Here is a 22,632-nt window from a genome sequence, read left to right as displayed (position 1 = left end):
TGACTGACTAATTGATTGATTGATTGCTTTTTCAGAGCACCTTTTCGGGCAACATTGATTTCAAGGATGTGCAGTTCTCATACCCGACTCGGCCGAATGTGAAGGTGCTGCAAGGTCTGAATGTGTCGGTGCGTCAGGGTCAGACTCTGGCTCTGGTGGGCAGCAGCGGCTGTGGAAAGAGCACCACTATTCAGCTTCTGGAGCGTTTTTACGACCCTGCCGGAGGCCAAGTGGTGAGTCCATCAGCTGTAAACCATTATTAGGGCTCAAGGGATCAATTTACGCCTAATGTTGTATCTGATTTTTGCTTATTGTTTAGCTTGTAGACGGTCGTGACAGCAAGAGTGTGAATCTGGCATGGCTGCGCACACAGATGGGGCTGGTGTCTCAGGAGCCAATCCTGTTCGACTGCACCATCTCTGAGAACATCCAGTACGGAGACAACAGTCGGACAGTCACACAGGAAGAGATTGAGGAGGCTGCGAAGAAGGCCAACATACACAACTTTATTCTCACCCTTCCAGATGTATGTGTGATATCTCTAATCATATTTGTGTGTGCAGTAGTTTTATATGCCGATGGGGTCTTTAACTTGAACATACACAGACTCATGGGGACAGAACTTGAGGTTTCCACAAGTAAACGTGCTAATAAAACGCAAGTTTTTGAAAATGTAAGAATGCAGATTGTTTTACGTGAGGGTTGGGTTTAGGCGTAAGGTGTACAATTTGTATAACAGAACATAGTCTATTATCTGTGAGTCCCCACTGGAATATAGGAACAAGTCTGTGAGTGTGATTTGTATTGTGTTTGGGTGTATATATCTTTGCAAATAGTTGATCAAATTAGTAATATTAGTTATATTGCTAATATTATTAATAATTTAAATTGGGTATTTTCAAATATAAAACCTTCATTAAAATAAATTGTGATATTTTAAAGCTGAATTATTTCTTTGAAAATATATTTAATATTGAAAAATATATTGCATATTTAATTAGCAAAAACATTTATATGCTGAATTATATTTCTTTTCATAAACAGAGCACTTAAAATAACAATTTTTTCCATTGCTATTTGCAACATTTTATAGATGTTTTTTGGCATCATTGCTGAAATAAAGCACACTGTAAAACCCAATGATTTAAGGTAACTCAAACCATTTGATGAAACCGACTGAAACAAACCATTTAAGTTCCAAAACTAACCCGAATGAGTACTGTGAACTTAATCCATATAAATAAATGAAGCAATTTGAGCATTGTAAAACCCAATAAGGGATAATTAGGTATTTAATTAACTTATTACCTTTAACACTGAGTTCAAAACTCTACCAAATCAAATGAATTACTAAAAGTTAATTCTACTTATTTGAAAAAAGTTGACTGTTGGGCTTTACAGTGATTTTGTAAAATTACTTTTAATCCCAATTATTGTTAAATTTAACATTTTGAAATCAAAATAAGTTTTATTCATTCTTAAACCTGAAGTAATGTAAACTTAATTATAGAGATTAACTAAAGACCAAATTTATTTACTTTTTTCAATTACCTTTAAACATAATATAATAGTTTGGATAGTCTTTACTTCCAATATAAATTCACATACACGCGCGCGCACACACACACACACACACACACACACACACACACACACACGCACGCACACAATATTAAGTAGTTTTTAAAGCAGTTAATACTAATGGAAAGTTTATAAATAAATATTAATAGCTAAAGGGTTACACTTTACCAAAATAACGTGCCTTGTTAGTGACCAGTGTTGCTCATGTCTTTAGAAATATAACACTCGTGTTGGAGATAAAGGCACTCAGCTGTCTGGAGGACAGAAGCAAAGGATCGCCATCGCTCGAGCTCTGGTCCGAAAACCCAAACTCTTGCTGCTCGACGAGGCCACGTCAGCTCTGGACACAGAGAGCGAGAAGGTACGTAAAAATCTGCTTAATAGTACGTCTTTATAAAGTGAGTCTGATTCAAGTTAACTTGCCGTAAGGATGAACAATCGTTTCTGTCTTCAACCAGCGGGTGGCACTGTGGATTTTTTTTAAAGTATAGTAGAAATCAATATTATTAATTATTATTATTAATATTATTATTTCTTCCTGTTTATTTCGGCTATGAAAAAAAAAGTTTTTTATTTTTTTAACTATTTTAAGGTCAATATTATTACCCCCCTTAAGCAATATTTTTTAAATCAACTGCAGAGGAAACCATTGTTATAGAATGACTTGCCTAACTGCTCCAACTTGGCTAGTTAACCTAATTAACAGTTAAACCTTTAAATGATAAGCAAAATAATATCTTGCAAATCATCTAGTAAAATATTGTGCACTGTCATTATGTCAAAGATATAATAAACCAGTTACTAGAAATTAGTTTTGAATTGTGTTGATATAATAATAATCTCTTTGTTAAACAGTAAGTAGTGGAAATAATATAAAATATTTCTGACTTTAACGGTACATAATGCGTCTATATGTGTAATCCTGATGGTTAGGGAATATCTTAAAAATCATGGATACAAAATAAAACACTAAAAAAAAAGATAAATAAATGCATTATTAAATAAGAAATTAAATAAGTAAATAAATAAATAAACAAACAAGATATTGTCTTTTTCACAAGTCACAAACGGACAAATGAAAGTTCTGTGAAACTTTTCTAATCACAATTTTATCACTAGAACTGCAAACACAAATGTCTGAATTTTAACTTATAAAGTCAAGATTGTGAGGAAATAATTCAGAATAACAAAATTGCCTAAAATTTTCAAATGCAAGAAATTGCAAGATACCCGTGAGGTTCTTTTCCTTCTGATTTACAAAACTGCCAGATATTTGAAAAACAAACTCAGAAATGTAAAAAAAAAAAAAAAAATTATACATTTGAAATTGCAACAAATAAACTTGCACTCATAAAAAATTATAATAATCAGTGGAATTAATTATGTGATTAAATTCAGAGAAAATAGTCAGGATAATGAGATTAAAGTATACAAATAAAGGATATATACTCAGGAATTTTCAAACTCTTTGTTGCACATATCTCAAGCGTAATTACTCTGAATTATTTTGTGTCTCGGTTTTATTTATTTTAACAAAGATAAAATTATCTCAGTTTATGTTTACATTTATATGTGGTTGTGCATCTTATTGATTAAGCTAATATGCACTGTAATTGTAAAAAAAAAACTGTAGATATAAGAAATTTAAGTAGATTTCTTGTTGTGAACACATGTAGAAAAGAAAGCTAAAGAAGAGTCATGAAATTTAATTATTCCATTACAAACTTCCCATCCATTATGTGTCTCCTTTTTTTTTTCTTTTTTTTTATGCATAAGTTTAATATTTTGTCCTTTTTTTTTATTTATTTTTTTTTTTATACAGATCGTGCAGGCGGCTTTAGATGAGGCTCGGCTTGGCCGTACATGTATCGTCATTGCCCACCGCTTGACCACCATTCAGAATGCAGACATTATTGTGGTGGTTCAGAACGGCAAGGTGGTGGAGCAGGGAACACATGCACAACTCATGGCCAAACAAGAGGCCTATTTTGCTCTGGTGAACGCACAAGTGTCTGCTCACTAACATGAACATTAAATACCATTTACATATTGCAAATGAAGGGCTAAGTAACTAAAACGTGGTGCAGTTACTATTTAAAATTACAGTGAAATTACAGGTACTAAAAGTTTTGAGTCTGTTGTAAGAAACTTTTGATAGTTTTGAAAATTTTAAATGTGTTTTGAAAACGTACTAATAGGATAAACCAGTGTGCGTGCGTGAGAGAGAGAGAAGAAAAAAGTTATTTGTTTTTATGTACAGTTTGTTACAGCTATGTGAATAAATATTGTTCTTATAAGGAAAGACTATTTATGCAGAGATTTATTTTTCTCTTATATCCAGCTTGGATATTAATAGGAGAAACTGCACAAATAAATGTAAATCTGGGATAAGCTGCTGTTTGTTTGTGCACCTACTTTAATATGGCTCTGTGAAAAAGACACTATTCTTTTATGAAAAGATGCTGTATATGTAAAGATTTATTTTGTCATATGTATTGTAAATTTAATGTTATTTTATTGCCCATTAAAAAATGTACACTTGGAACAGGTTTCCCCTCTATAGATCTTAAATAATTGCACCCTTCTACTTAATGTTTTACAGAATGTATGAGTTTGTACAGCAAGTATAAACCCGTTGAATGTGAATATTGCTTAAAGTGTTTTGTTTTCATGACCTCATCGCACGGGGGCGCAATGTGCGCGTGCTTTGAGCCTCCAACATGTTCGAACTTTTTTCTCTCTCCTGCACTGATTTTAACTTTCTTTCAGATAGTATGTGCTACATCAGCCGTATTATTCTTTTGTGATATATTGTTATATAATGTTCACTGTTAAAAGGCTTTTTCAATTTGTATTAAAAATTATTGATTATTCTGTGATATCGTTTCTTCTCCAAAAACGTTTGCTTATGTTAAATAAAATTAGTTTCAGTCCAAAACTCTTGGTGGATCAGTCAACCTTTTTTTTAACATTTTGGTTGTGTAATTTTGTTGGGACGGTTTACACTTTAACATATATTTTATCTTATATATTTTAAAATTCTCTACAAAAGTTACACTTAAAAATTGCTGGATCATTTTAATCCAATTCTATGTGTACTATATAGACTAAACCAACTGCTGGGTTACTTTAAATATTAAATGAATAAGACCAAGTTTAACCCAATGTTTGATTTAGTCCATATATTTTACCCAATTTGGGTTAAAATAATCAGCTAATTTCTTTAGTGTGTGCGCTCAGATGCGTTTCAGATTTTCTAAAGACAAACACGGAAAAAAAACAGCCTATCATTTAACGTAATTGTTTTAGTGAGAAATTAATGACGTACAATTTTTAGCATAGTCTAAAATTTAGGCAATTTGAACTCTTTATTAATTTTGAAAATTAAACATTTCGTAAAGCAAGTACAGAAATCTAAATTCAACATTATCGCACATAATTAATTTTTTGAGTGACTGGATAATTTTACGTTACAGTTTTTTATTTATTTTTATTTTAACAAAGATTTAAAAAAAGACTGCAGACATTGTGTCTATATTTTAATTACTAAAAGAATGTGTAACTTAATCAATTAGACTAAAATAAGTTTTTTTTTTTTCAAAATTTAGCAAATAATAAACTTTAATTTACCAAAGCTGCTTCAATTTGTGGCTTTGACAACAACTGCAGATTTTAACATGTTAACATTTTTATTTTGTTCTTCAAAAGGTAATGCAATGTCGTAACAGGTCCTGCACTACAGATCACATTTTATTTTAAAGAAGTAGGACATTGCAGTAATATCAACGGCAAATCGTTCACTGTGACTGAATCCATGTTGACTTTATTGAGTGGCTTTACTTAGAAAGCCAATTTCTTAAATGAACGATGTGAAAATAACGCTCACCTTACATGTGCATGCTTACATAAATTAGAAAACGTGGTGAAACACTGAATTCTGAATTTAAAAAATCATACAAATCATTTCAAAGTGCGTCTTTAACAGACCTCCAAAAATCAAGTCCAACTCGTGGATAAATATGACGTATTTCTTCACAAAAAACCCAACCAAAACAAAAAACAAAAAAATAAAATAAAAATAAAAAATAAACACCCCCGTACAGTTTTGGATATTTACTACAGTCAATATATGCAACAAAAAATACTATTCAAAAAATTTGCGTCTTTAACAAATACATACCCAACTTTTACATCAGTGTGGAATAACCTTCTATTCTAATCTATTTTATTTTCAATATGTACATTCTTTTGCAGCAACAGGAAATAAGTACATGTCATACAAACTTAGAATTCGTAGTCTGTAGTTTTGACAAAGACCAATGTGCGATATAGATACTATTTTTCGAATATTAAAGAAATGAACGTGAAAATGACAAAAAAAAAAAAAGTATATTAAACACTACGGCAATGTATCCTTAAGGAATTGGATTTTAGTAGTGTTTGTGAATAAAGTGCCACAGTTTGGTTTTGAGAAAGAAAAAAGTTAGCTATGACAGGCCACTTCACCGATGGGTAAAATACAAATTTCTCTCTCCCTCATTCGGTTTCATAACAACAGTAAGTAGCCTAAATAAAATAAAATTGTTCGTCAAATACCCACCAGAATGCACATATCAGACTATGTGCATTTTAATATTTCCCTAATTTACCAAATTCGTGTCACAGAATCTGTGCAAACCAAAACAGTCTTACTTCAATGTAATTACATTTTAATTGTAAACTGAATCACTTTACAACATCCACGTGAAATGGCCACACCGTTCCTTCTCAGGTGACACTTTATAATAACTTTAACTGTTAACAAAAAAAAATATAGGCCTAATTAACATTCATTAATGTACATTCAACTAGTTAAAAAGAAATGAAACTTTGGTTCATGTTGTTTCATGTAGGTTATTCATATTTGAATGTGCATTAATCGGAAACTTGCAAAACATTTTAGATTTTTTGTTAACTTGAAAGTTTTTAGAAAGTGTTTCCGAGCGAACAGTACATTTTCTGAGGCGTCAAAAACGTTACTAGTCCATTCGAGCTTGGCATTTAGAGCGGGATTAATCGAGGGAGCTTGCACGGCCGTTCATTCCAGTGGTCGGGACAGACTCGGGGGCTTGCAACAGGTCAGGCGAATGGCATGAGGGGCTACCGGGCACACTGTGCTCGCTGTCGGTGTCACTCCCTCGTTTCCCTCCACTCGCCCCAGACCCCGACCCTGACGAGCCCCCAGCACTGTGCGTTTTGACATGTTTACTGAGGTGGTCACTCCGCATGAAGCGCTTGTTGCACACGGGACAAGCGAAGCGCTTCTCGCCGGTGTGCGTGCGTAAATGTCGCTGGAGCTCGTCGGAGCGCGTGAACCTCTTTCCACAGAATAACCAGTTACACACAAACGGCCTTTCCCCGGTGTGCCACCTCAAATGAGCCTTGAGGTGAGACGTTTTGCCGTACACTTTCCCACAGCCAGGGATGTGACAGCTGTGCAGCCCCTTTCTGCGGAGGCTTGCGCCGGCCGGACCCAGCCGCTCAGCTTCTTGACAGTTCGGACAGTCACACGTCGCTCTGCCCGAGTAGCGCCGCGCGGAAGACCGCGGGGACCCCGCCAAAGAGGCCGTCGGACCCCCTGTCAACATGGAACCACCCGCTCCACCCAGAGGAGAAGGACTGGAGTCCGGGTAAGACGAGAGAACCGGTTTGAATCCGTCCATGAGGTGCTGCCCGGTGGTGAGGAGATGCGGGGACGCGCTGGTACTGAAGGCAGAGTGGCTTAAACTCGAGTAGTCTGAGTTGTATCCGCCCAGAGGAGAGTGTAAAGAAGTTTGCAGCCCACCGGAGTGTAGGGACGTCTGGAGCGCAGCTCCATTCGGGTTCTGCACATCAATCCAACCGGCTCCCACGTCCCACCACGCGGATGCGCCCGTGGTGCCCACATCCCCCGTGGGTATGCCAGGGTGTGAGGACTTGAACCACGACTCGTAGGGATGCGCCACGCTCATTCTCGGGTAAATGCTCTGCAAACTGTCCACGGATGTGTGCACTTTTGAAATAAACATGGGTTGGTGGCTTGGCTCTTGGGAGTTATTTGACACAGAAGTCTGGAAAACGGAGTAGTCGTTTCCGAAGTGGGAGTTGGACGAAGTACCAGAAGTTAAGGAAAAGGCACTTGATCCCGTAGAAGTGTTCGTGCCAAAAGAGTCGCTTAAACCACCACCATTCCGAGTGAAAGAGGATAAACTGGATCCTAAACTACAGCTGCTGGCTGTCGCTCGTTTCCACGGGTGGAATCCTTTTCCGAACGAAGATGAATTATCCGAAATCGAGGAAGGAGAAGGACTCGGGCTCCCGATTTTGTTACACGTCGCAGCCAACATGGCTAAAGGAGTCGACCCCAATCTCGGCTCCTCCTGAAACAACAACACCAACAAAAAAAGCAGTTAGAAGGTAAGTTCAGACTTTGTTTCGGGGAACTGGGGGAATTAAAAGAACAGTTTTAACGGTTTACTCTTTTAACCAACACACCTGAAGAATGGTAGCGAAGAACAGTCAACTGAAACAGCCAATTGCACACGCAACACAAAAGCGAAAACGCAGCATAGAAATAGCAATATGTGTTATACATACAATGTCGTAGTTGAGAAATGCAACTCCTGCTCCTTTCTCTCGCTTAAAACATAATCAAGTGACTCTCTCCCCGGCTGACCAAAGAAATTTTAATCCCCACTGCAGGACAATAAAGGAAACTAATTAAACCAGCACGAAACTCCTTAGACTCACCCCTAGAAGTGAAGTTGCCATCACAAAAGTGCCCTCCTCAGAGGATCTTTTTATATTTATGAATCAGAGCACTGTTTTTTTAGAGGTGTGCAATACAATGATGTGGTCCGCCCATTCCAGCACAATTGTAGCTCCTCTCACGGCTTTGAAGTGCCGCTGTGACACGGGCGACCAATCAGGAGAAGCCGTACCTTCACGCGGCCACATTCTAGCGTGAGGTCATCGATAGAGCACTTCAGACAAGATCTCCACCCCTTCCAACACCCCCCTCATAATAAAACTCAACTTAAATAAGAAGGACTGCAAGTTTTAGGGAAAACTTTTTAATTCTTTTGTACAGGGGTTAATAAGGTTACTGGACCCCCTGATCCGTTATGGATTATTATTATTATTATTGTTGTTGTTGTTGTTATTATTATTATTATTATTATTATTATTATTGTTATTATTATTGATGTATTATTATTATTATTATTATTAATAATAATAATAAATTATTGTATATAGTTTACTACAGAATGTGATGAAGCTAAAATAGCAATTTAAAGTCATATCACTTTTACAAGTTGTTGTCATTGTCTTTCAAGTTGTAGATTGTCGTCAACTAGTTTAGCACTTATGCTGCAGTCCTAAAATAATGGTCCTATGGGGTTTTCGCATATATGCCCAATAAATATTTTTGTTTCCTAAAATTACTCCTAAACAGTTCTTAAAATATCTATTTTTTTGCGTATAGTGAGAACACTTTTTAAACTTAAAACAACGTTTTGTGCCACACTTCGTTTCCTGTAATAATGCAATAAAAGAACAATTTTGAAAACTGATTTTCTTTTTAGGGTAAAAGTGTGTTAATAATCTGAATAAAGTTTTTCCACTATAAAGAAACTTTTGTACATTTGAAATGTTCTATGGATTTCGGGCTTTTCATGGAACCATATGCCAAACAAATAAGCTTTATTTGAAAGAGTATGAAATGAACAGCTTGCCTTAAAAACCACTTCCGCTGGTCTTTAATTGTTTGACAATAATAATTATGCTTCATAAATTAAGACGTTTAATAAAACTATAACAAAAAACAAAAAGTTTACAATCTAAGCTACAAATCCAAAATGCGCATGTAGATTTTATATTTGCTTAAAATATATATGCAATATTCATTGAAGGAAGAAACCATATATATATATATATATATATATATATATATATATATATATATATATATATATATATATATATATATATATATATAATTTCGGCTTGACTCTATATAAACTTAGTTTAGAATTACTAACTTGCTCTTTTCCTCTTTCCACACACTAACTTTATTTTAGACAGGACTGGCATTGTCCGATAAATATTGTTGAAATTCAAGCAAATTAACTCAGTGAACCTATTAATTCACGTTGGTCACTAAAAATCATTTCACCTAATGCGTGTAAACGTATTTACAAGGTGGAACATGGCTTTTGTGTTCTGCAAACTCTCAACAGCAATACAGTGGATGGCTATTGATATCACGACGATGAATGCAGAAATGCTCTCAGGATAATGATGTAGCCCTGGCTACTCTATTTACATGCGTCGTGGACTGGAGGCATAAATTTCATTTGAATTTCAAATTTAATAAAGCGGGAGGTTTTTAATCATGAGAAGTTTTATTTGTTTGATATTAACATTCTTATTGACCGGCTCCGTTGACCAACTTGGTCATTATAGGACAGCAAAAAGTTAATTAAAACGACCGAAGATTATTCATCAAATCATCTGCCTCCGCCGTGTCGCCTCCTTTATTGCTGGAAGTGATAGATGGCCGATCAGATTCATTTCTCTGTTTCTTCGATTTGTACAACACTTCTCTTGTTTCCTTTACATGGCTTATGTCCTTTCTAAATCGAGAAATCGAGGAACAAGAGGCAATTGAACACAGAATGAGGAAAATAATATTATTAAAAATAAGAATTATAAATGCGGAATTAAAATAATTAAATAAGTAAAACAAAAAGGAATCATTTTAGCTGCGTTTTTTTTTTGGTGGACATTTTCAGTGATTGAAACCAGTTTGTAAAGTAAATTACAGACTTAATATACATAAGATTAAATAATTCCACGTATAGCAATTGCCTTAAATTATCCAGTAGTTAAAAATAACTTATTTCTTTTTTTTATAAAATTTTCTCCAGAAACTTGAATGGTGAGATTGGGATGTAAAATATATATAAGACACTAAAACATTTTTATTCCACGTCTTCAAGAAGAACAGTCAAATAAACGAAGCAGTGAAACTCCACGTCAAAAAAAATCCATCTATAACTCAACGTGCATGCGCAACCCATGTCAAAATACAAATGTCACACACACACACACACACACACACACACACACACACACACACACACACACACACAGACGCACACGAACAAATGTCCCATAAACTGCAGCATTGTTTGATTGCAACAGATGCATGATGCACATACCGTGTCTGTGTCCTCGGTTTATTGATTGACCCCGCGCGCATCTCCTCTAGCACAGCAGAAGGCAGTGGCTCTCGCGCACAGTGAACGCGCAGACCCTGGAAGATAAATGTTACTTTGGGAATTGAGTTTAATTACGAATAACGGAGGAGCCGCTCGGCCACCGGTGGTGTAATCAAAACATGTGTTCATGTCCTCTGACAAGACAGCGCGAGAGATGCGCGAGAGCACAGGATTACAAGCGCATGCAGCAACAGGGGGGTTTTCAAAAGTGCTGGTTAAAGAAAAAAATAATGACTTTTAAATAAAATATGATTAAACACGTAGTCTTCTGGCCAAAATGTGCAAAAATAAACTAATAGCCTACATAATTCAAAGATTAAATATATTTATTTTAAAGCTGAATAAGTAGAGATGAATAAAGGATGCTGTTGAAAAGTGGTTCAAAATTAAAATAAAACTTTTAAAATAAAAATTGAAACGCAACGCTGGGCCGATTTTTATGCATGACTATTCTTTTTTTCCAAAGAAGTTTAATGCTATTTATAATCTAATTAAAAATAAACCAGAAAGAAAGAAAAAAAAAACCGAATCAATAAATCAGTCAAACACAACAACAAAAACGTTTGTGCGTGTAATATCCTGCTTTCTTTTCCAAGATGCCACGCAGGCCAATGAGGTTGCTTTTGGCCTGTGAACAGATGTCCCCTTCTCTGCCTTTCTTCTCCCAAATGCATGGGCTACATTACCGTCATGAAATCAAGCTGAAGAAACCTGTCCCGTTCGTGGCCCTAATCATCGCGTTATTCTGGCCCAGTGCGCACGAACAAAATGGCTTTAATATTGCGTGCTCTCGATAATTTTGCCAAAAGAAAAGAGGGGAAGTCAGCGGCTGTGTGTCCCGGAGATGGTGGGAGCACTTTCCTCTTTAATCTTATGATTATCCAGGAAAACCGATGATAATCCACTCGAGCGGTCTACCTGTCCAAGAACATCAGTAGACTAATTACCGGAATTCGAAACTAGTAATAAAGATTTAACACTAAGTTGACGGCATCGATTAACATCAATACGTTCATGAAGGATTTCTGTTTTAAGATTTGATCTATCTATCTATCTATCTATCTATCTATCTATCTATCTATCTATCTATCTATCTATCTATCTATCTATCTATCTATCTATCTATCTATCTATCTATCTATCTATCTATCTATCTATCTATCTATCTATCTATCTATCTATCTATCTATCTATCTATCTATCTATCTATCTATCGTCTGTCTGTCTGTCTGTCTGTCTGTCATATAAATCCATTGAACATGAAGTCAGTTCAATTTATTTATTTATTTATTTGTGTAATTGTTTGTTTGTTTATTTGTTTGTTTGTTTGTTGGTTTTAAACCAGGAATCGGTGTCTTTACTCTAGGTTAGCGGGCGAAGCAAAATATATTTTACAGATTATTGTTTACAGTAAATAAATTTAAAAGTAAAGAAATAGAAAAAAATAATAATTAAATAAATGTTTTTTGTATATTTAATCAGATTCTGACTTCATATTCAATGGATGTAAATGAATAATAAATTGAATGATATATATATATATATATATATATATATATATATATATATATATATATATATATATATATATATATATATATATACACATTATTAATATATATATATATATATATATATATATATATATATATATATATATATATATATATATATATATATATATTACTAAATATACAAGTTATTATTTAAAAGTTTATTTTATTTAATTATTATTTATTTATTTTTTGCATGTTTGTTTACCATTCTATTTGTTTACTTCTAAATTTATATACTGTAAATAATAATCTGTAAAATATATTTTTGCTTTGCCCGCTAACTCAGAATAAAGACACCGATTCCTGGTTTAAAACAAACAAACACAAACAAACAAACAAATAAATAAATACATTTAACTGACTTCATATTCAATGGTTTTATATGATCGATAGAGACAGACAGACAGACAGACAGACAGACAGAGAGATAGATAGATAGATAGATAGATAGATAGATAGATAGATAGATAGATAGATAGATAGATAGATAGATAGATAGATAGATAGATAGATAGATAGATAGATAGATAGATAGATAGATAGATAGATAGATAGATAGATAGATAGATAGATAGATAGATAGATAGATAGATTTAGTATTTGACAATAACCTTTTTCTAGTTGTTATGAATGGTCACCACAGTTGAATTGAGTGTAATGCCTTTTTGTGATATCATCTAAAATCCTGACTGTGGCTGGTCTCTTTCTTTTCAGCAGGAGGTGGGACAGAGAGACCAGATGTCCTTATGTGTGCAGGCCTGCCAAGAGGCTTGAACACTGGAGCCCGATCCACACACAAGAGCCCAAATGTGTGACAAAGGAGGAGCAGGAAGCCTGGCTCTGCCTGGATGAGCCTCAGTCCACATCTACATCCACATCCCGGCCCGCTGAACCAGCAGAGCAGGGCCACGCACCATGTGCTGACGTTCTGCTGGATCACACAACCATAGACATGATCACAGGAGTGTAAACGCTGACATATGATCATCACTAGAGCACCAGTGTGTGTGTGTGAGTTTAAACAGACTCAAACACCTCATTCAGTCCAAACACATTCATGTTGCTTTCCTATATATTTTAACCCCCCTGCTACTCATAGATATAGGTACATCTAATACAGATACTTGTTTATGGGATATAGTTAAAGTCAGAATATTTAGCCCTCCTGAATTATTAGCCCCTATGTATATTTTTCCCCAATTTCTGTTTAACGGAAAGATTTTTTTCAACACATTTCTAAATATAATAGTTTAATAACAAATTTCTAATAACTCATTTCTTTTATCTTTGTGATGATGAAAGCACATAATATTTAAAAGATATGTTTCAAGATAGTATTCAGATTAAAGTGTAATTTAAAGGCTTAACTAGTTTACTGTTTTTCTCAGTCACTTTGGTGCATTTCTTACAACAACATTTGCACAACAGTTAATGCATTTGTCAAAACAATCATTACAACCTGCAAAACCTATAGCTGATAACCTGCAAGAGCGTCTCACTTGCTCAAAATAGATTGATCATTCCTCGAAAGCAAGTATTGATGTCAAGGAAAGTGTCAGTGTCATCAAGATGAAAAGTTCTAACACCATTGTTTATGAACAAGATAGTCAAATTGGCTTTGTCATGTTTTTATTACGACGGTTTACTCTGTACATTTTTCCCCTGCAAAAAAAGTCAGATTTTAGTGACACTTCCTGAAAATGCTCAAGACAGTACTATATACTATTTGCACAGCCATTTGAAAACTACAGTAAAAGTAAACTTCACTGCATTTAGAGAGGTATCTTAGTACAAGACATGGAATATGTACAGTTGTTGAAGTCAGAATTATTAGCCCCACTGAAATACCCCCCCATTTATTTTATTCCCCAATTTCTGTTTAATGGAGAGAAGATTTTTTTCAACACAGTTCTAAACATAACAGTTTTAATAGCTCATCTCTATAACTGATTCATTTTAGCTTTGCCATGATGACAGTAAATATTATTTGACTAGATATTTTCAAGACACTTCTATAAAGCTTAAAGTGACATTTAAAGGCTTAACAATGTTAATTAGGCTAACTAGGCAGGTTAGGGAAATTAAGCAAGTTGTTGTATAACGATGGTTTGTTCTGTAAACAATCGAAAAACAAATTAGCTTAAAGGAGCTAAAAGTTTTGTCCTTAAAATGTTTTTTTTTTTTAAATTAAAATAAGAATTTCTCTTTAAGAAAAAATATTATCAAACGTACTGTGAAAATTTCCTTGCTCTGTTTAATATCCTTTGGGGCATTTTTAAAAAGAAAAAAAAAATGAAAGAGAGGCTAAGAAATCTTCAACTGCTCTTTGCAATTCTAATTTATTTACAGCACTGTGCAAAAGAATAAATACACCCTTATTTACAACAAACATGAACTCCCTTGTAAACACTATCACAGTAAATATTGTAACTGAACTTACAACATACACTGGTCTGCAAATCATTCATGAAATTGTTAAATTTAGAAGACATTTTCCGGGAAAGTAAGATTCAAAAAGTTGCTTGAAAGATTTTGAAAACTATTTCAACATTTTTGTATGTAATGACTCAAGTAATGAAATGAGGACTATTTGTTTCACAGTTTTTCTTGATTGCATTGAGGCAGCCATCAACTGAAACTCTACATTTTCGAAACAGTTAACACAGGCCTGAACAGCGGCACTCATGGTCAAAATGACACATTTTGTTTGCAAAATGCATATACCGTATCAAAACATTTTAAATATGCAACAAAGGCTAGTTTAACCTTCAAACAAAACAACCTGCAAACAAGTATATGAGCTCTTTCAATTAATCATTGCATAATAAACAACAAAATACAAAATACAGAACTCAGTGTGAATCAGTGCACCATTGCTTGTCATTGTAGCCTATTGCCAATGCCATTTGTTGTCTTTTTATTTGGGCTATCAAAATTGCCTTATAGCAAAGAATTGGATCCAGAATAAATGATTATTTTAACTCTTACAAAGAATTACATAAGCAAATGATAATGTTATTAAACAGCAGAGAGTTGTATGAAAGCAATTGATGCATGTCCAAAAGCATTTGCAATTTGTTGAAAGGAATGAAAAACTGCTACTATGATGTGCACAAATCTAAAGAGTGTCATGAATGCACCAAAGCGACTGAGAAGAACTCTAATTAGGTTAACTATTAACTAACCATAATTAAATTTGTTCTGTATAACCACTATTGTTTATGAAGGCTTATAATTTTGACCTTAAAATATGCATTTATTTTAGTTGAAATAAACTAAGACTTTCTTCAGAAGGAAAAATAAAATAGTGGAAATACTTTGAAAATGTTCTTGCTTAAACATCATTTGGGAATTATTTAAAAAAATAAAAAAACAAAACAAAAGGAAGACGAATCATTTTGACTTCAACTGTAAATCTGATAAGCATCTGTAATACTAATGCAAATACTTTTGATGGTGTATAGAAATTTATTCCTAGAGGGGCTAATACTTTTGACCTTAAAAATACATTTTTTAAGAATGAATTTAAGAATGATTTTTATTCCAGCCAAACTAAACAACAAGACATCAGAAAAGTTCTTCTCTTTGTTAAACTTTAAACTTTCTTTTTTAAAACTTTATAAAACTTTTTAAAATTTAAATTAAAAATCTAATCATGTTAGGACTAATAATTGTGATGTCAAACAACTGTAAATAATGCATTTAAACATAAAATCTGACCTTGGACCATTCAGATTTATATATATATATATGTGAGGGGAGAGTAGTCTTGTTTCAAAACATAATTTTTTTTTACTGACCAAACTTTTGACCAGTAATGAATTTACCATGTTGTGGTCATATTAAGGCTGGTTATTAAAGTTCTTGTAATATTTGAGACAAAAACCAAATATTTTAAACTCAAAATACAAAATACACAGCCTCACAAAGTATTCTGTTACAAATTACATCGGATTATTGCTTTAGTCGATGACAAAATACCTTAAAAGTAATTAAATAAAAAGCATTTTCTTCAGTTTCAGAAGTTAATCCAATAAATTACAGTATGCTTTTAATGGAAGTTGAGTGAGAAAGTACATATATTTTATATAATATAGTCATAAAGATAATATTAGTAGATAATATTTCAGATGTGGAAAAAGTTAAACTAAAAAAACAAAAAACGAAACAACTAAATATATAGATGGATGGACAAAATTGATAGATTATGAATGCATATAATCAAAAATATGATTTACTTTTGATAATACAGTGATATATATTTAAATATAAAAATGCAGGTTAGGGTATCACATTTTTATACAATTTAGTACAGGGAAACAATAATAATAATAATAATAATAATAATAATAATAATAATAATAATAATAATAATAATAATACTAAATGGATATAATTGATAAACGAATGAATATACATAGAAATACAAAAAATATATAAAAATATGTAATATGTAAATATTTTAAATTGAGGTTAGGTAATAATACTAAGAAGAAACATAATAATAATAATAATAATAATAATAATAATAATAATAATGAATGAACAAATAAATGGATATAATTGATAAATTATGATTGGATATACATAAAAATACTATTTATTTTGGAAAGAAACATTGAAATATATAATTAAATACACTAAATTAAGGTTAGGTAATGATAATAATAATAATAATAATAATAATAATAATAATAATAATAATGATAAAAATAGGTAGTGCTGTCACGTCACAGCAAGAAGGTCGCTGGTTCAAACCTTGGATGGGTTGCAGCTAGAAGGGCATCCGCTGCGTAAAACATGTGCTGGAAAACTTGGCGGTCCATTCCACTGTGGTAACCCCAGATTAATAAAGGGACTAAGTAAAAAAAAAAATGAATCAATGAATAATAATAATAATAATAATACTAAACTGATGTAATTTATAGAATTGATATATTACGTGGGCAACGCTATGGCGCAGTAGGTAGTGCTGTCGTCTCACAGCAAGAAGGTCGCTGATTCGAGCCTAGGCTCAGTTGGTGTTTCTGTGTGGAGTTTGCATGTTCTTTTCTATATATATATATATATATATATATATATATATATATATATATATATATATATATATATATATATATATATATATATATATATATAAATTTAAACAATTATGTAAATGTTATTTGGAAATATATAGTCAAATACACTAAATTAAGGTAATAATAATAATAATAATAATAATAATAATAAGAGTAATTAAAAAACAATTAAATCTGCCAATATGTGCTACTAAAGGAAGCACTAGCTGCATTTGGGTAATTAATGAAAAAGGTGGTATTTATCATCTGACGCCTCCAATAACTCGTTCATCTTGATTTAATCAGTGCAGTAGATATAGATGGAGGAAGAAGCATCTTGTGGCTAATCATCAAAGCTAAACACCTGGAAACATGGCATCATGGGCAATGTGGTCATTATCATTATCACAAGCCCTCTAATTAACCAACAAATCACATGCTAATGTAACACAGCATACAGGAGCCAATGTACTTAACTGAATGACAGATGCAGATTTTACAGATGACAGCAGGTCAGATCTTCCTGTCATCAGACAAACTTGTTTTTGGTCAGAAACACTAATTTGGGGGTTAAAGGGGAATTTTTTTTTACGTTGATGTTAATCATTTGGATCATAATATGATTTGACTAAGTTAAGTAAAAGTTTTGTTATATTTAATGAACAGTTTAATACAGCAGACAATAAGACTTGACAAATGTTTAAAAAAAACAATAACAAAAAGCTAGGGATGAATAGATGGATGGAAATAATGCTAACTTATTAATGAATAATGCTAAATTATTTTTGCTGTATAATTCAAAAACTATTAAGAAATACACAATTGATTTGAATTAAATTTGAACTATTCAATTATTTAAATTTTTTAAATGTGAATTATAATGAAATATAGAATAACAAATATTTATTTATATTTAATACATGTAATAATGATAGAATACTACTATTACTACTACTACTACTACTACTACTATTACTACTACTACTAATACTACTACTACTACTACTACTAATAATAATAATAATAATAGGGTGAGGCAGTGGCGCAGTATGTAGTGCGCTGGGTCGCTGGTTCAAACCTCGGCTCAGCTGGCGTTTCTAGTGTGGAGTTTGCATGTTCTCCTTGCCTTCGTGTGGGTTTCCTCTGGGTGCTCTGGTTTCCCCCACAGTCCAAAGACATGCGGTAGAGGTGAATTGGGTAGGCTGAATTGTCCGTAGTGTATGAGTGTGTGTGTGAATGTGTGTGTGTGTGAATGTGTGTGTGGATGTTTCCCAAAGATGGGAGGGCATCCGCTGCGTAAAAACTTGCTGGATAAGTTAGCGGTTCATTCTGCTGTGGCGACCCCGGATTAATAAAGGGACTAAACCGACAAGAAAATGAATGAATAATAATAATAATAATAATTTTATAATAATAATTTTATAATACTTTTATAATAATAATAATTATAATAATCATTTTATAATAATTGTATAAGTATCTAATATATTTATTTATCATAAAGAAAAATGTAATAAAAACACAAATAGTAATAAAAAATAATATAATAATAATAATAATAATAACAATAATAATAATTACTATTATTATTATTTTAAAATAAATATCTAATAAATGTAGACAAATATATTTATAATATAATATAATATAATATAATATAATATAATATAATATAATATAATATAATATAATATAATATAATATAATATAATAATACAGAAATGTAATGCATAATAAAAATTTAAATAAGCATAATAATAATTTTTTATATATTTATTATAAATGAAAATGTTATAAATAACGGCAACGCAGTGGCATAGTAGGTAGTGCTGTCGCCTCACAGGTTCGAGCCTCAGGTGTTTCAGTTGGCATTTCTGTGTGGAGTTAGCATGTTCTCATCATGCTCGCGTGGGTTTCCTCCGGGTTCCGCCGGGTGAAACCCACGCTAACGCAGGAAGAACATGCAAAGAAACACACAGAGACACCAACTGAGCCGAGGCTCGAACCAGCGACCCAGCAACCTTCTTGCTGTGAGGGGACAACACTACCTAGTGTGCCACTGCTACGCCCAGAATGAATGTTATGAATAAGAAAATAATATATAATAATGATTACGGCATCACGGTGGCGCAGTGGATAGCACGTTCACCTCACAGCAAGACGGTTGCTGGTTTGAGCCCTGGCTGGGTCAGTTGGCATTTCTAGGTGGAATTTGGATGTTCCCTGTGTTCTTGTGGGTTTACTACGGGTGGTCCGGTTTCCACCACAATCCAAAGACATGCGGTACAGGTGAATTGAATAAGCTAAATTGTCTGTAGTGTATATGTATCAATGAGAGTGTATGGGTGATTCTCAGTGTTGGGTTGCATCTAGAAGGGCATCCGCTGCATAAAACATATGCTGGATAATTTGGTGGTTCATTTCACTGTGGCACCCTGATTAATAAGGGACTAAGCCAAAAAGAAAATGAATGGATGAATAAATGGATGAGTAGTATAACGCATAACACAAATTTAGACAAGCATAATAATACATTTTTAATACATTTATTATAAATTAAAATGTTATGAATAAGACAAATGTAATAATAATAATAATAAATAATAAATAATAATAATAATCTTTCATGTGAAAGTTTGATTTTTAAGTACATATAATTCCTAAGAAAACAACTATAATATACACACATTTTATTTTCAAATAAATAATGTTTTTGCTTGCTTGTTTATCTGAAAGTGTGGAAGTCACAATCATAAATCAGGAGTCAGAATAAAAGGAAGTGCTCCATTTTCCAATTAAAAATGAAAAACAAATTAATGTCACAGAGCCCATTTCCAGTGCCTTAACATATCTCCTTTTTATCCGAAGTACGAAACCGCATCATAGCATTGTCAAATACAGTATCTATGACTTTTGCTCGTCCAGCCATGCATGTAAACACAGTTGAGCGTCCTGCACTGCAGACGAGCAGATCTCTGTAAGGGGTCATCAGGCTTTGTAAGGGCCCCTGCACAGGTGTGCCAGCACTGAAGGAGGGCACTGGAGCACGAACAATCATCTAAATGTCTCCGAGATGAAATGGCTAGTTAACAATCTTTTGACTGCCCCAGCCTCCAAGCTTTTGTCGGGTATCGATCGACCAGCTGCCTCTGGGTTATTGTCAGCCTGGAGAGGAGCCTCTTTGGCTGGGAGACATGAGGAGTGTGTGTGTGTGTGTGTGTGTGTGTGTGTGTGTGTGTGTGTGTGTTGGGTAGACAGGTGTTGTATCTTTGTAAAGACTTTATTTTATTTTAAATTGTAGTTTTGTTTAGTTGAGTAGTGTTTATATTCTAAAGATTAAAGCTTTTTTTAACAATTATAAAGACAGAAAGACAGGAATTGTTTTTGAGTGTAGCTCATACACTGATGATGAGATAAACTGTGTCTGTCAAACAAAGTACATTTTTATATTGGGTTAAGTGAAAAGTATGGTGTCTCAGGCCTGTAGCCAGCCTTGTCAGAGGGAGGGTCTTTTTTTTCTCAACAAGTGAACCTTTTTACAATTATTAGCATTATTTTCTATTTAATTATGAGATTTAAATACTGCATTTGGGTGACATTTTAAGCACTATTTTTAGCTGGATTACACTCAAAAAAAAAAAAAAAACTAATTTGATGTACCCATTTTAATTGAGGGCAGGATTTCCATCCAATAAGTTTGTTTAGCATAAAAAAAACTAATTACATAATTAAATACAGTTGAGTTGGTCCAACGTGATTTTATAAAATAAAATATTTAATTCATTTGTATTTTTATTTAACTTAAACTCAAAGGTCTAATAAAATCATGTAGCATCTTGTGATGTACATTTCAACATCTCTTAGTTGTATTTGAAGTTATCCTCAAGAAACTAAAAGAGCCATTTTAAGCATATTTCATGATTTACATGTACAGTTGATTGAGCCTGATCTCAGAATTAATTTTAAGACAATTATTGCTCCGAAGCATGCTTCTGCAAAGTGGTAATCTTAAAACTCTAAGTATTACATAAAAATCTTCCAAATCTTCAAACTAAAATGAACATTAAACTTTTTCTATTAACTTTAAACACCTTAGAATACTTTTATTATCAATATTACCCTCTCTTAGTTCAATCCCACACAAAGCATTTTGGGAATTACAAATCCCCTAGTTGGACCAACACAGTTCCTTAATGTTGTCCCAACACAAAACACTTAAGTTAACTAAATGGTTTACAAATATAAGTGGACTGAACATAAAACAAATAAATTGGGCAAAGAAATGACAAGAATTGTGTTGTTTCACCTCATTTTAAATAGGTAGTTTAACCAAGCAGCAATCTTTTTTTTTTTTTTTTTTTGAGTGTATAGCTTGTTGGATGGTCATCACAACCAATTTTTTGATGTACCAAAAACATTTTCTAAAAATTTAAATAGTAGAAATATGACAAATATTTATTTTTAAAATACAAATTTATTACATCATATATCATTAGAAAAAAGTTTTAAATTAGAAACTGTAGCCTATTGTTATTTATTAGAAATATAACGAACTAGCCAGCACATTCTACCGTCCTTAATCAGAATTAGGCCATTTGAATGATAAAACATTTTAACATAATGATAAATAAATAAATAAATAAATAAATAAATAAATAAATAAATAAATAATAATAATAATAATAATGGAGACGCAGTGGCGCAGTCGGTAGTGCCTCACAACAAGAAGGTCGTTGGTTTGAGCCTCGGCTGGATCATTTGGCGTTTCTGTGTGGAGTTTGCATGTTCTCCCTGCTTTTGCGTGGGTTTTCTCTGTGTGCTCCGGTTTCCCCCACAGTCCAAAGACATGCTGTCCAGGTAAATTGGGTAGGCTAAATTGTCCCAAGTGAATGAGTGTGAATCAGTGTGTATGGATGTTTCCCAGAGATGGGTTGCAGCTGGAAGGGTATTCGCTGCATAAAACATATGCTTGATAAGTTGGCGGTTCATTCCACTGTGGCGACGGCGGAATAAGGGGACTAAGCCAAAGAGAAAATGAATGAAATAATAATAATGGTAGCATGGTGGAGCAGTGGGTAGCGTTGTTGCCTCACAGCAAGAAGGTCACTAGCTTGAGCCTCGGCTGGGTCAGTT

The 22,632-nt window shown here is 33.2% G+C and overlaps 2 protein-coding genes across 5 annotated transcripts in view; one reads left to right on the top strand and one right to left on the bottom strand.

Moving 5' to 3' along the window:
- Positions 1-4,519, top strand: part of abcb5 (ATP binding cassette subfamily B member 5) — a 28,732-nt gene extending 24,213 nt beyond the window's left edge. Inside the window, exons 26-29 of the mRNA XM_087286869.1 lie at positions 36-233; positions 320-526; positions 1,796-1,942; positions 3,404-4,519. Coding sequence (XP_087142995.1) covers positions 36-233; positions 320-526; positions 1,796-1,942; positions 3,404-3,604 — 753 coding nt within the window. The 3' untranslated portion in view covers positions 3,605-4,519. The remainder of the gene's footprint in view (positions 1-35; positions 234-319; positions 527-1,795; positions 1,943-3,403) is intronic.
- An 858-nt stretch (positions 4,520-5,377) lies between these two features.
- sp8b (sp8 transcription factor b) lies at positions 5,378-11,019 on the bottom strand. Of its 4 annotated transcripts, none has more exons than XM_087285240.1 (2): positions 10,824-11,019; positions 5,378-7,979 (listed from the first exon to the last, which is right to left on the bottom strand). In XM_087285240.1, the coding sequence occupies exon 2, from the start codon at positions 7,944-7,946 to the stop codon at positions 6,633-6,635; it is 1,314 nt and encodes a 437-aa protein (XP_087141366.1). In that variant the 5' UTR covers positions 7,947-7,979; positions 10,824-11,019; the 3' UTR covers positions 5,378-6,632.
- Positions 11,020-22,632: the final 11,613 nt, after the last annotated feature.

This window comes from Danio rerio, chromosome 16 (assembly GCF_052040795.2).
Source record: "Danio rerio strain M-AB ecotype USA chromosome 16, GRCz13ab, whole genome shotgun sequence".
Taxonomy (NCBI): domain Eukaryota; kingdom Metazoa; phylum Chordata; class Actinopteri; order Cypriniformes; family Danionidae; genus Danio; species Danio rerio.
The sequence above is the reverse complement of the archived record's forward strand: the minus strand, read 5'-3'. Positions and strand labels throughout refer to the sequence as shown.